Raw genomic sequence first — 14,726 nt, 5'->3', positions numbered from 1 at the left:
TAGTAAAACCGGGTGAAGTCTGAGTAACCCGAGGCATGTGAGGGGATAAAATATTGTTTTACAACATACCCATGGAGCATTAAGTCACAAATCTTGGCCTCGTGCTTAAAACCAGAAAATTTGGCCAAGCCATTTGTTTGTTAATCTGTTGCCCGTCATTCTGTGTTACGGACCGTAACATCGCACCGTAACACCGATAATTTCCATGAAAACTTTCTGGAAATTTGGCTGATGTTACGGTGGGATGTTACGGACCGTACCCTATGTTACGGACCGTAACACCACACCGTACCATCGATGGATTCCATGAAAACTTTCTGGAATTTTGAGAGAAGTTACGGTGAGGTGTTACGGACCGTAACACGAGTGACGGACCGTAACATTATACCGTAAAACCTCTCAAATTTCCAGTAACTTTTCTGGAAATTTTGGTCATGTTATGATGAGCTGTTACGGACCGTAACCTGTGTTACGGACCGTCGACTGTGTTACGGTCCCTGTGTTGGAATTGAACAAACTAAGTTACGGTTTGATGATACAGACCGTAACAAGTATGACGGTCCGTCAACTGTGTTACGGTGCATCAGCTAATGAAGCCTTTAAATTCCACCAATAAAGTGTATAATTGAATCGTTTCTCCCCTATCATATCTAACTGTTCCTTACGCAGGTATGGGAAAACCACGACAATCAAAGAAGGCTTCACCTAAAGTGGTGGAAAAAGGAAAAGGTCGTGCTGCAAGCAAAGTAACCTCAAGACTGCGCGACGACGATCTAATCAAGGACGCCAAGCCTACAAAGAGACTAGTCGCACCTAGCAGGCCTGCCCTACCAGTCGCACCCAGCCAGCCAGACCAACCATCAGAAAGTTCCTCCTCGGCTGAGGAGTCAAGTTCGTCGAGTTCGTCGAGCCAGAGTGAACCCAGGCAGGCTGTCACCCCACCACACCAACCTCAACCATCCATTAGACATCCTACTGCGGAGGAGCGCGAAAAAGTGCGCGAGCAGGAAAGGAGAGAACTTGACATTCGGATGCAAGCTATGACTGAGAAGATCCTCCGGTTTTCTGTGGAGGGATCTGAAGACTTGTACAATAAAGGTTGTGAGCTAGTAAAGAATGCGGGGGCGGACCCAAGGCGGAGTATTTTCGAGGAGAGGAACGTCAGTTTCGACGGTCTCGATGGTTATCCAGGCATTCGTGACACTATCCGCTTCCATAAGTTAGAGTTTCTGAAAAACTCTGTGGGCTCTTACATCCCGGTTTTTGTTCGGGAATTTTACGCTTCGTACGGGGCCGCTGTATTCAAAGCACTAAAAAAGGGGCAGCGCGCAAGTCAAGTACCGGCAATGACCAAGGTAATAATGCGGAAAAAGAAGATCGACATCTCTCCGACAGCTATCAATAGAATACTATTCGGGGAGGATTATATAAAGCCTATAGCAGCGGAAGAAGGGGAGTTTGTATACAAAGTTGAACAGAAAGATACAATCTCCGTCCGAAAATGGGTGGCTTCAGTTATTGCACGAACAACAGATCCCCAATGGGCCATGGTGCCAAAGTTGACAGCCACCGTGCGAATTTGGAAAAACACCCTCACGCCAGAGGCAAAGTTTTGGTGGCAGATTGTTCTATTTCGCATCAGCCCTACCCAGACAGATAATGTTTTGACTCCGGACAGGGCTGTTCTTGTAGCTGCCATTATGTCGAGGTATAAGATCAACTTCGGGCGACTGATAGCAGCAGATCTCCGAGAGAGAGCCACTCAGCCGGCCACTTCCCTCATTCATCCATGTCTGCTTACGCTACTATGCTTGCGTGTAGAACCAGAACCCCTCCCCCATATCGATCACAGTGTGATCGCCAGCCATATTTATGACATCACAAAGGGGAAGGATGCTGTGTTGAGCCAGGGTCCAATGCCCTCTGCATCGTCTTCTGAGGTGCTGGAGGGGCCAACGGGATCAAATGTTATACCCTTGGCTATTATGGGTGTTGAGGAAGCTCAGGCGGGTCAGCCCATAGATTCTGAGGCTCCACCGGCTGATTATGCTACACAGCCCATGCCAACTCCAGCCGCACCTACGTCGGGTGGCCCTACCTCTTCCACTGGAGCAAGCCCAGCACGAGCCCAGCAAATACCGGGAGTCCCACCCGAGCTTGCGAGAAAAATGATGTTCAATCGGGAAAATTTTGGGGCAGTGGTCCTGCAAGAAGATCGCACAGATAGGCAGGTCAAGCAGCTCATGACTGAGCTGAAATTCTACACTAAAAGAGCCATTGATGTTGCGTTGTGGCCAATCAAAGAACAGCTGGCTGACGACCACCTACGGATCCACTCTCGGATAGATGGTATTGAGAGCAGGATGACTGAGCTGACTAGGACACACCCTGCTATGGAGTTGAGCGGTATTCGGAGTGAGTTGCAGTATGTCAAGGATGATGTGCAGAAATTGAAGACACAAGATGTGGCTGTGGTGACTGACCAGCTTCCGAAGGTACACACAGAGTTGGTGCAGAGCTTCTACCAGCCGGTTCAGAGTCTACTTGGAGATGATGACATCGAGGACACGGTTGAGGAGGAGCACGATGAGGAGTTGGAAGAGGATACCCCCTCTTTGACAAAAGGGAAGCGCAGGAGAGCCTCGCAAGATGATGAAAACCTCGACCCCATTCTCCAGAGTCTTGATCCATTTGCTGCTTTGCCCCCGCAGAATGAGGAAGAGGAGCGGCGCACCTTGAAGAAGCTCAGACATGAGTCTCGGCTGAGTACGGACACCACTGGAGCTACTTCTAGCTCAGCCCATCCCATTGAGCCAGCTGGAGCTACTTCTACCCCACCCTCTACGACTGGGACTTCCAGTGTTGGCCAGCATGACACCACCATTGCTCCACCTTGTGATGCTGCTGCAGATCCGAGCACCTAGTGCGCTCCAGGGAGGCCCTCCGTTCTTTCGATGCATTATATTGATGCCTTGAGGGCAATGCATGATTTCAAGTTGGGGGTGTGGGTAATTGCCATTGTTTGATTGGGATTGCTGTTTTAATATACTGGATATTGTTTTTATTGTTTTTGTTTTTTGTGGATATTTGTGATAGTAAGCATGTGTTTCGGACAACTGTTATTGTTTGTGTTTTTGTTGATAGTGTTTTTATTATTAAGTATGTGTTAAGACCTTCTTCGTCTATTCTTTGCTATGTGTTCTATTCTCGAAGAATGCTATGTGTATGTTGAACCTGGCATGTTTAGGATGTTTAATATAGAAGTAAAATAATGATGACTTAAGTGGTGGTGGTACGTGTTTCTAGCGTAGATAAAAGTGGATTTTACAATTCAATGATATCCCTCCAAAAAATAATTTGTGATGTACATCAAGAATGGGTTGTTGATATTGACATGTATGGTTCTTTTAATGACATGGCAAAGAAAGGGTATTCATGCATGTGAAATCTTCAAACGGAAATGAAGTCAGAGTATTTAAACAATCCTTATGCCATTGTGTTATGAGTTCTTAGTTTCTATTTGCATATGATGCTTGTAATCTAGAACTTTCCCGGTTGGTCGTGCGTGAATTCTAAGGAGAATTTGATTGTGAAGTGATCTTAGGCTTCCTTTGTATTAACCCCAAAACCTGTTTATTTTAAATGAGCCTAGCCCGTACAGAAAATGATCCTTAGTCTCCCATTTTGAGCCTATATACATTTTCTTCGATTAACCGTGAACTGACCTGTTTCCCTTTTGTGAATAAACCATTTGGCACCAAGTCCCTCCTTGACACTGAAGAATGGCAAATGAGGCTAAAAGCCTAAGTTGGGGGTGACAAGTGAAAAATGCGGAAAATGAGGCTAAAATCCTAAGTTGTGGGTGATAAGTAAAAGATGCGGGAAATGAGGCCAAAGGCCGGTTGGGGGTGATCGTGAATATTAAGGAGCATAATTCAGCGTGGATATATATATATATATATATAGGTATATAAGCTCTAAATAAATCCACGCTAAAGACGGAGGGTCGGAAATGATAGGAAGAATGGTGAATGAAGTCAAAAAGAAATGTCGAGGAGAGTGAGTCATCGATATCCAAATATTCATCCTACCCATCCCTAAGCCAATGTTACAAGCCCAAAAAGTCCTAATGAGATCACAATCAAATTGTTCAAAGTTGAAGGCATGGAAAATAAAGGCAAGCCTATGGTATGTGCACGCATGGTATGCAAATTTCTTTGTGAGTGTGAGTGTTCTTCTGTCTCTTTTGAAAATGTGTGATGAGACATTCGTCTATGTGAGGGCGTAAGGATTGTAGGTTTCAAAGTAACTGGCTTTCCGGAAGTTGACATTCATGTGCATAGAGACCCCTGTACTATGATTGTGTCATTAATTGAGGTTGCATAGTGAATCAAAAAATTTCTGAAATGTACGTCTTGTGTCACAAATAGGAGATGGATAAGAGCCTTAATATTTTTCTTGGATTGAAGAGTCCGTGCTAGAAACACATGCCAAAACCACCGTAGTCATTCTTATTTTGCTAAAATGTCGTGTGTTAGTAGTGAATCTTATTGTAGTTGCATGAGGACAAGCAAAAGCTTAAGTTGGGGGTGTTGATGTGTCGTGAATTTCGGCACATTTTATGCCTTTGTAACTAGAAATCTTGCTTGGTTTCAAGTGTTTTTACTTTTTTTCTTATGTTATTTTTGTGTTTTATAGGGTTGGTTGACTAAGGATCGGAAATGAGATGAAATGCTGAAAAAACGGACAAATGGAGCTAAATGACGGTCCGTAACTCATGTTACGGACCGTAACGTGATTCGTAACTCATGTTACGGTCCGTAACAGGACCAAAATTTCCAGAAAGTTTTCATGGAAACATCCGTGTTACGGTATGGTGTTACGGTCCGTAACTCATGTTTCGGTCAGTAACAGTGAACCGTAACAGGACCACAATTTCCAGAAAGTTTTCATGGAAACCATCCGTGTTACGGTATGGTGTTACGGTCCGTAACATGGAACCGTAACATTAGCCAAAATTCCAGAGAGTTACCAAGTAATATCACACGTTACGCCTCCGAAGGACGGTCCGTAACACAGGTTACTGTCCGTAACATGGTGGCCGTAACAACAAGCTGACAAATGACAAAATGAAGGACGGACCGTAACCTGAGTTACGGTCCGTAATGGTGCGGCGTAGGGGCATTTTTGTCCAGAAACTTGGCGCGATTTTTGGCTCTATAAATACTTAATGTAGGGTTTTAATTCAAGCATTCAGATTTCTTTTGGAGGCAAAAACCCTAGGTCTTTAATCTTAGAAGTGGTTGGAGCATTTAAGGCAACAACTTCACTCTCATTCCATCTTGTATTTTTGCATTGTAAGTTCATTATGTTTACTTGTAAGCTTTCTTTGTTATCCAAAATCATGAGTAGCTAATTTTAAAGCTAAGGTTGTGGAACCCATGATGGATATTATGTGAATGGGTTTCTGTTATTGATATATGCATAATGGTTGTTTGTATTCATTCAGTTTTTATAATTTAGCGTTGGGTGATGATTGCAAGCATTATCCTAAGCCATTATATTAACTGTTCTTGGGAAAGAAAGTTAGTATTGGTAAGATTGAATGACAATGACTCGAGGCGTTAACCCTCGTTTAATAGACTAACTTAGGGATGAGAACAAGTCTAAATTGGTATTTTTGGTCATTCTTCGATTGCAACTCTTTTACATTCGGAAGAATCATAAAGAGGAAATACGACTTAACTGTTGGAAAACATTAAGAAGTTCTTAAGAGACCAAGTGCATATTCATAGAACAACCATTAGAAGTATATCACATTGAAACTTGAAGCATAATATCTAATCAAATTGGGGAACACAACCTTAGTCTCTATTTCGCATTAAATACAATTTCAGTCAAAATACTTAATTACATTATTCAACAACTATTTCAAACTATCAGGAATAGGATTAAAGCCTTTGAAGACTAGTATCGCATACGATTAGTACTCTTTTCTCTCCATATTCCCTGTGGGATTCGACTATATTTGACAACGTCCGCTTTACGCCATTAATAGGTGTAATTTGAGCGTATCATTTCTCCCAAACGCACACGCAAGTATACGCGGTCGTACAAGTAATATAGGATTTAAAGTCCAGATATCGATCCCATAGAGACTTAGATTCTACTGTTAAGCTAATTCAAGTTCGGATGAAACTATTCAAGAAAGTGAAAATCAAGATGTTTATTGTACTAAACTAAAACTGAAAAGTAAACAATTTGTGATGGGTGTTTTTGAGACCGGGAATATCTTGACAAAGATTGTAAGAATTATCAGATGAGAGAAAGATCTAGGGTCATGGCTTTCGACAATCCAATTGATCTTCGGACAATTCCACCTATTTTATTTCCTGGGTTACTAGTTGACGGGTTAATTATACTTTATGATATTCTCTCGAACTACTCACAAGCCTGTAGATGTTACTATAACACCTATATCTCTATGGTCATCAGAGGTAACAAGAACGCATTTACTTCTCCGTATTCAACTAAGTAGGGCTAAAGGGTATATCTCTATCCTCCGTAGCGAAACGATTAAATCGAACAAACTCTATTTATTCTTATTGCGTACGTGAATTCCCTTTCTCAAGTCTAATTCGCGCACCACAGATAGTGTCTAACTATTGGCCAGATAATCAAACTATTAAGCTCAAGAATAAATAAGCAACCCAAAATATGGAAAATCAATTGATAATAATTGTCATCAAACCAACTTTCAAGTCTTTCGCCACAACCCTAGAATTAAGAAGTTTAGCTACTCATGATTTGATCATAGACAAAAGAATTCATGAATAATCTAGGGTTGAAAAAGATGAAAAATAAAATAAACCTAGAGAGAGAAAATAGAACGGTGTCTTACAAGTCTTTTAATAATCCCAGCACACCGTTTTCAGCTAATAAAACGTCTATATATAGTCTAGGGTAAAAACAAAAAATAAGTAAACCTAGTCCCAGTCGAACCGGGAAAGCTGCGCAGAACCCCGCTTTCCTTCCGCGATGCGGAAGGATCGCGCAATGTACTGAGGCCTCCCGCTTTCCTTCCACGATGCGGATGAAAAGCCTGATGGTAATGCCTGGGCTGGTCTTGTCCGCTTTCTTCACGCGATGCGCATGAAAAGCGAGACCTTCAGTTTAGTTATTTTTCCTTTTAGTTCATCACTTGTGGTCTTCGACTCGTCACCTCTTCTAATCGTCATATGCTCCAAAATCAATCACTTTAAGCACAGTTTTCCATAGTTTGTCATCATCGTACCTATACACATGAAATATAACGACATAAGTTCAAATACGACGATTGCATCATGAATTAAGCGATAAAAGTCATAAGAGTAGGATGTAAAATGACACAAAACATGATATTTGTGCCAAATATCAAATATTAAACACAGAATCATCAAGACCTCTAGAATTTAGATAGAACAAAGGTATAAAATATTTATTTTAAGTTTAATGTCAACAAGGTTGCATTTGAAACTCATTTAAGCCACTATATAAACAGAATCCTCCCCTTTTTAAGCCATTTCATAAGCCAAATTAATGAAGACAACAATTGAACCCCAGACCATATTTTAAAGGGAACATAACCTCCATATTGTAGAACAACCTATGACTTTACAAAGTTAAATACTTAACACCTCGTCAATCAAATTTCTTAACACAGAATCATAAAGAGTTTCTTTTCTTTTCTTTTTTTGGAAAAAGGGGAAGTTTAGACAATACTTCTCTTACAGGTTCATAATCATCCCTTTTTTAGACAAAATAGTAAGACAACAACCAAGAGTAGGTTCTCAGTACTTATGACTTGTGTGTATTATGCTTATGACCCGAGTACAACCTCTTATTTCCTTTAAGCTCACACTACAAACACATAACTCTCACGACTGTTCATTCCTTTTGGTAGATTGACTCTTTTCACATTAAGCAAACAGACATGACTCACAAATATCATCAGTAACATCAAGCAATTCACACATCAAATTAGAAAGGAGAGTGTTTAATAAGCGAGCCTTATTTTGAGAGGAAAACAAGCCTGTTATAAAAAATAATAATCAAACTCATGAAAATGTAGTCTCGTTTTAACCTCCTTAGATGACTTTAAATGAATGAATCAAAATGGACTTCCCAATTGCTAATTCTTCAACTCATATTGACTAAGACTAACACAGATCTATTTTAACTTAGTTTTAATCCAAACTAACTCATTTTTTACAAATAGATAGCTTAGTAGGATTATGACAACCTACTAAATCATAATCTAATTAGCAATTACACAGAAGTAAATAAATTCTTAAACTTACAGCAAAACAATATGATTTTTCTAATCCTAAAATTTATGCTAACATACATCTAAACAACAAAAAATACATAAATTAAAGGAAATTAAAAGGACATAACAAAAATAAGAGAATAGTACCCACTATTTAATCAAAATAAGCGACAATGAACAAATTTATGCCTTGTGTAATCGGAAAAATATTTCTCTAAAGATAATAAAGGATTAACCAGTTCATGCTTTTAATCAAACGAACAGAGTACAGGACTGGAGGCAGCTATATTACAACAAAAATTAAAACAGTACTGAAGATAGCACAACAGGACTATAACTGAACTGAAAAATAATAGCACAATGATACCGACACAACATCAAGAATAATAACACAGAAACAGAACTGAAAATACTAATAACACCACAACCAAAATACAAAAAAAAAATATGAGGGAGAATTACTGACCTTTTTCGGGTGCAGCGAACAGGGGTGCGGGGTCTTAAATCTACGCTCAGATTCGAAGCGATGGCAGAGGCGAAAGAGAGAATAAGATAACTTAGTATTTCGAGTGAATACCAAGAGGTATTGGAACTAAAAAGGATTCATATTTTCAGGAAATAGAGGCGGCTAAAAAAACTCTCCTCAAATGAGCAGCAAAGCCCATATTTATATCGATGAACTAGGGTTTTTTAGGCTAAATTTTGGGGCGGGAATTTGAATTAAGAGCTCCAAACCGAGTCAACGAAATCGTTCAAATCTAAACGTTGTGCCCTTGGACGGACTTGGCCAGATTTCTCAGGAATAGGAAGGGAGCAGAGTTGAAAAATAGAAAAAGGTCGAAAATCAAGGGAAAAGCGATGTATTGCTATACCTTTCTGATGGAAAAACAAAGCTTTTTCTCGAAATGAGCATGCGTTTTCTAACCATGGCTAAAGGAAGGGGAAGGGTTAACTGAAAAATGGAGAGGGAGAGAAGAGAAGGGAGGCGTCTGATCTTGTTTTAGGTTTAGAAAATGAAACAAACGAAAATGGGCCGGGTCATTGGCCTTTTGGGGAATTAATTGGGCTGACTGATAATGGGCTGGTCTGAAAACATTTGTGGGTTGATTGGGACGGATGGGCTCAAAACTTGGCTGATGAAAGAACTAATTTGGGCTATTTCAACGTGGGCTATTGGGTTTAAAAGCTGATGGGTCTCTCTTTCTTATATTTGTTGGAGCTCCTAGATCAAAATGAAAGACATTCGTTAGTTGATCATATATTACCGCGTGCTAAAACATATTTATTAGTACTCAAATAAAATTACACGATATCGTAATAGTTGCGCGATAACATTTATAAAGTTTGAAAGTAAGTAGTAAAAAAATAAATGCGATGCGTTTTCGCGTAAGATGCTAAATAGGAAAGCTAAAAAATGATGATGATGATGATGATGATCATCATCATAGTGATAATAACCGATGACTGTAGTTGGATAATGGAAAATGACGATGTTAATAAAAGCTAAATCGTAATAAAAATATAAATAATTGTTCTTAAGTTATTAAAAATATTAGAAGCGCAAATAAATATTTTGGAAGAAAGGCGGGACAAAATTAGGTGTCAACAGTAGGTAGGACTTTACCCCTAAAAGTGGAACTTTCTGGCTCATATCCAAATTAATACTGGATTAACAAGATTTAGAGTCAAATATTTATAGATATTTAGTAAATTTTTTAATATACTTAGTATATTCACAAGTGCCTCACCCTAGACGAGTTCCATACAAGTCCCAGTTCTGCCTTTTAAGAAATGACATATTCTACAATAGCACGAGAGGATTGATTCCCTCATATCAAATTATACCTTTTCATTATCAAATTCCATATATTATACAACCCTTGTATTATATGAGGCGTCCAAGAAGAATTGTATCTCCACTAGAATCTGAGACCTATTATGTTATTATGCCAAAGAAATGAAAACCCCAAAAGAAAAAAGAAGTTGGAAAAGCCATGAAAATTTGGAATAAAATTTATGTTATAAGCGAGCGAATCAGGATTTGAGGCTTATGAATTTTGAATTCTAAGCTCTTTAAGTTACTATTTCTAAACTAATAATGCGAAAATATTCAATGAATCCTGAGGACAGATACGGAGTTGAACCCAAACTACTGGGTTTGGTCGAACCAGTAGCTTGAAAAAGGTAATGAAAAGTTGGAATAAAATTGATGTTATAATAAGCACACATGTAAACATATTGTGATATACGTACCAAAAAGCTCTAACATAGCTTAGAGCTTACAGGGAATATATAAGGTTCAGTCATAAGGCTGGTTTGTTGAATTATATAAAAGGATGATAAAACTTTTGACCCGTTAGTTACTAGTAAATTGTTGTTTTGGTCCTTGTAAATTTAGAATATACTTCTATGATTCAGCATGTTTAACCTTTAATTAATTGAGTATGTTTTTTGCCCTTTTATGAGGAAATTTGTTATATTTGAGCTATTTTTATAACTAATTACCTCAAATATGGAGTAACAATACAAACTTAACGTAATGCATGAGTAATTAAATGGTGGAATAGTTAATAATTCTGTAAGATTCTTAATGTTCACAAGAAAAGGGATCAAAAGTGTAGAAAATAATTAATTGAAGGTTAAATGTGTTTAGTTAAATATTACAAGGTCTAAAATCAAAAATTTTTATAATAAAAAGATTAAAATTGCTATTAACTAAATTGTTTTAGTATAACAGAACACTGTTCAGTTCATAGAAACTTCCCAAATGGAAACCAGGATACCCATTGTCTACCTATAATACCACTCAATTTTTTTTTTTCAGTCTTTGTTTGGACTGACAAAAGCTGATGTTAAAAGGAAGAAGGAAAGGAAAAAGGGGGAGAATTTCATCCAATATTGCTCGGACTTTTCTAAAATGTCAACGGATGTGTGTCGGATCCTTCAAAATTAATGCATTTTTGGAGGATCCGATATAAAAGCGACAACATTTTCGAAAGCGTCCGAACAACATGGACTCCGCCAAATCAATGATAGGTCACTAAATTTTTTGTAACTAAGTACTAACATCATCATAATCTCAAAATGAAAGCTTAACTAGGTATAGAGGTAGCGCTACTCCTTTTAATGAGCCCTATGTGGTGCGAATAATGGGCCAATCGATTGGGGATACTAAACAGTTATATATATATAAAGAAGAGGAAAAGCTTATATAAAATAAGATGGTTGCATATAAACCAATGATCTCACTCTTTTTTATTTGGCCACACAAAACTCTTTTTTGACAAAAGAGTAAAAAACTAGTCATGACTTAGAGAGGAAAAATAACAATCTTACTAATAAATATTATAATATTACTATATAGTTATATATATTTATTTTTTGTAATTGGCTGAATTAGGACTGGATTAAAAAATTGGTGATCATCAGGAGGTGGCAATGCAGTGAGGCTCCCAAATTAGTAAAGACCTCCTTGGCTCTTTGCATCCTTTTTGCAAAGGTGCCAAATAGTTCTTATTTGCTCTTTTCCTTCTCATTAACACCAAGTCTTGCAGCTCATATGCTGCTACTTTTGTTGTACCCTGAGCATTGGGAGCAGTACTATTAGCTGCAAGAACAATTTGCTTAGTGGTATAGTTGTTGCATTCTTTTGCAATTGTAGGATTCTTCCTCCAAAAATACTCACAGGCATTGAAAGAGGCCGTGGCCGCAGTCACCGGTGTTAGATGAGTTGGGAGTGACTGAGGAACTGATGTTACCTGACTTAGCTCCTTCGTCAGTTCAGTTGAACCCACAGAACCCGTCAAGTTTACAACTTCATTAAACTTGTTAGGCCATGTTACAAAATTCTTGTTTCCAAGCCCCAAATGAACATCCAATTCGGGGGAGAATTCGCGAAATTCTTTTCCCATTGAGAATTGAATTGATTTTCCCCTTATTTCGATCGAAGAATCTAACAGCTTTATCATCAGGGCTGATGTCTTCATATTTATCACCCCACTTGACAATCTTAGCTTCGGCTCCATCACAGTGATCCCATTTTCTATATGTTCATCAGTACTGTAATCAAGTTGAGGTGTTTGATCATCAATATCGTTGAACACTTCATCAAATTCTTCATCATAATCCTCCATCTCTGGTTCTGATGATGAAGTGGAAGTACTATTATCAACGAAGGTGAGAAGAAGGCGACTTTCATGGCGATGGGCATGGAAAAAATTTCGAGGAGGAATAGAAATAGCTTCAAGAATCAATCTACCATCTTGGCGTCGAGATTGCATGTGAAGAGAAGGCTTGTTGTCACCTCTAGCCAAGGAAGGGATTGGAGGAGGAAAAGATTTAGGAAAAGATGATGATCTCTTACTATAATTATACTTTACAACTCGCAATTCCTCAAAGGATTGCGAACAATATTGTTGTTGTTGTTGTTCATCTTTGTCCTCGTCTACATCTCCATTCTCAGAAGGAGAGTAGGAGGAAAAGCCATCAGACCCAGTCTCTGATCCAAGATTTTCAGTACAAATTTCAAGACTTTTCTCACTCAAAGAACTAGTTGATCTTTTAACAAGAGGGTGAATATATGGAGTTTGAAGATTGGACATGTCATCATCATCTTTCTTTTGGGACAAAATTGAGCTCCAAACATCCAATGATGTTTTTTGCCCTTTGATCTCATCATTTTCTTCCTCTGAGGAGGAGGAATGATCAACAAGATCTTTTGATGAAGCACTCTTTTTGATGGGAGAAAAGAAACCATTTTGTGCAAGCCATTGTTTAGATGACATATCAGCAGAAAATGTTCTTCTAATGGAAGCTGCACTTGATTTGCCTCTTTGATTATCTGATCCAAGAATTGACACTATGCCCTTTGTCACTATATTTGTTTTAGCCAGAGGCGGTGTTGGTGGTTTACTCAATTGAGACATTCTTTAAAGGAAGAAGAAAATAAGCGTTGTTACCTTAAGCAAACAACTCCAATAGAGGATAGTGTCCAGTTGGATGACAGTTGCAAGCCAAGAGAGGAAAAAGAAATTATGTTTGAGGATACTATTATTGCTATTTGCTATATTAGAGTATGGGGTTTTTTTGGCTGATGCTGTGAATGCAAATAAAAGGGTTGGGAATTGTCAGGGTATTTGTAGGAGTCCAAAATGCCTAATGGAATCTTGTGTAATGGACCCTCCTCTAAAGCCACCAATAAAAAGCCTCCCTTTTATATTTTATTTCTCACCTCTCTAATTACCTTTTCATTTTTATTTGGTTATGATCAATGGCAGAGTCAGAATTTAATGTTTATTTGTTCGAGATTCTAGTCAATCTAAGTTATTGCTTCAAAATTTATAATCTATATACATTCAAGGGATTTCTTAAGACATATTTAAGGTTTGAATCAAATCCATTAACTTCAACCGAACCCCTAACCGAAAGCTTAGCTTCACGCCGGCTTATGATGCATAAATGTTGAACTTTATATACTGATGGTGTAAAAACAATTACTAACTAAATTTAGTTGATTCCAATAGGTTAATTACTATTTTTTTTTTCAATTTATTTACTTGTATTATAATTATTTACTTGCAATTGGATATAAGGGTGTCGCTAGCGGTCAATAAAGTTAAAATAACATTCGAAGATCAAGGTTCAAGCAGAGCAGGGCAAGCACTCATTTTCACCTTTATGTGAACATTTTCATTTACTACTGTCTAGGAGTACTTATCGGTCGGTTCGGTTCGATTTTGTGTATTAGCGGTTCGATTTATTGGTTTTTGATTTATAAATACCCTCAACCTATAACCAAACCGATAAGATATTCATTATCGGTTTTCGATTTATCGATTTTTGGTTCTTAACGGTTCGATTTTCAGTTTAACCAATAAAAAAATGTTGCGCTAATTTATTTTGTTCTCTCTATTTTTTTTTTTTTGTTCATGTATACACTGCCTTGTGCCTTCATGTATAACAAGGCAGATCCACTCTACTCTGTACTCAACTAAATAAAGCCAAAATAAAATGCACAAATTAAAGCATAGTATACTTAAGCAGATTCACTCTACTGTCAACGCAACAAAGGCTTTGTATTTATAAATTAAATTTTAAAGCCACTGTTATATAATAGGGATAGAAAAGTTATTTTAATATAAATTTATTGGGTTGTCGGTTTAACTATTAACTAAATTCTTGAAATCGGAAACCGAACCGATAACCCAATATAAAAATTTACAAAACCAATTACAAACTGTTAACCCAATAACCCGATACTGATAAACCAATAGCGTTTTTATTGGTTCGGTTTATCAGTTAAAACGGTTTTTGCACAGCCCTACTACCGTCTACTAGTTCGTAAATGGCATTTTTTCCGTACAGTAGAACAAGTGCATATTTTTTATCCATGATTCTTTTGGTAAGTTACTAAATGTAC

The 14,726-nt window shown here is 38.0% G+C and overlaps 1 protein-coding gene across 1 annotated transcript; it reads right to left on the bottom strand.

The window, feature by feature from the left end:
* Positions 1-11,540: 11,540 nt before the first annotated feature.
* On the bottom strand, positions 11,541-13,396 carry LOC132629391 (protein FAF-like, chloroplastic). The gene has a single exon (XM_060345054.1). The coding sequence runs from the start codon at positions 13,231-13,233 to the stop codon at positions 11,734-11,736; it is 1,500 nt and encodes a 499-aa protein (XP_060201037.1). The 5' UTR covers positions 13,234-13,396; the 3' UTR covers positions 11,541-11,733.
* Between the last annotated feature and the right edge of the window lie 1,330 nt (positions 13,397-14,726).

The sequence above is a fragment of the Lycium barbarum genome, chromosome 2 (genome assembly GCF_019175385.1).
Source record: "Lycium barbarum isolate Lr01 chromosome 2, ASM1917538v2, whole genome shotgun sequence".
Lineage (NCBI taxonomy): Eukaryota > Viridiplantae > Streptophyta > Magnoliopsida > Solanales > Solanaceae > Lycium > Lycium barbarum.
The sequence above is the reverse complement of the archived record's forward strand: the minus strand, read 5'-3'. Positions and strand labels throughout refer to the sequence as shown.

What these genes read in the sequence shown, in the direction of transcription:
- LOC132629391 (XM_060345054.1), bottom strand. Translation starts at nt 13,233, where the DNA reads ATGTCTCAATTGAGTAAACCACCAACACCGCCTCTGGCTAAAACAAAT.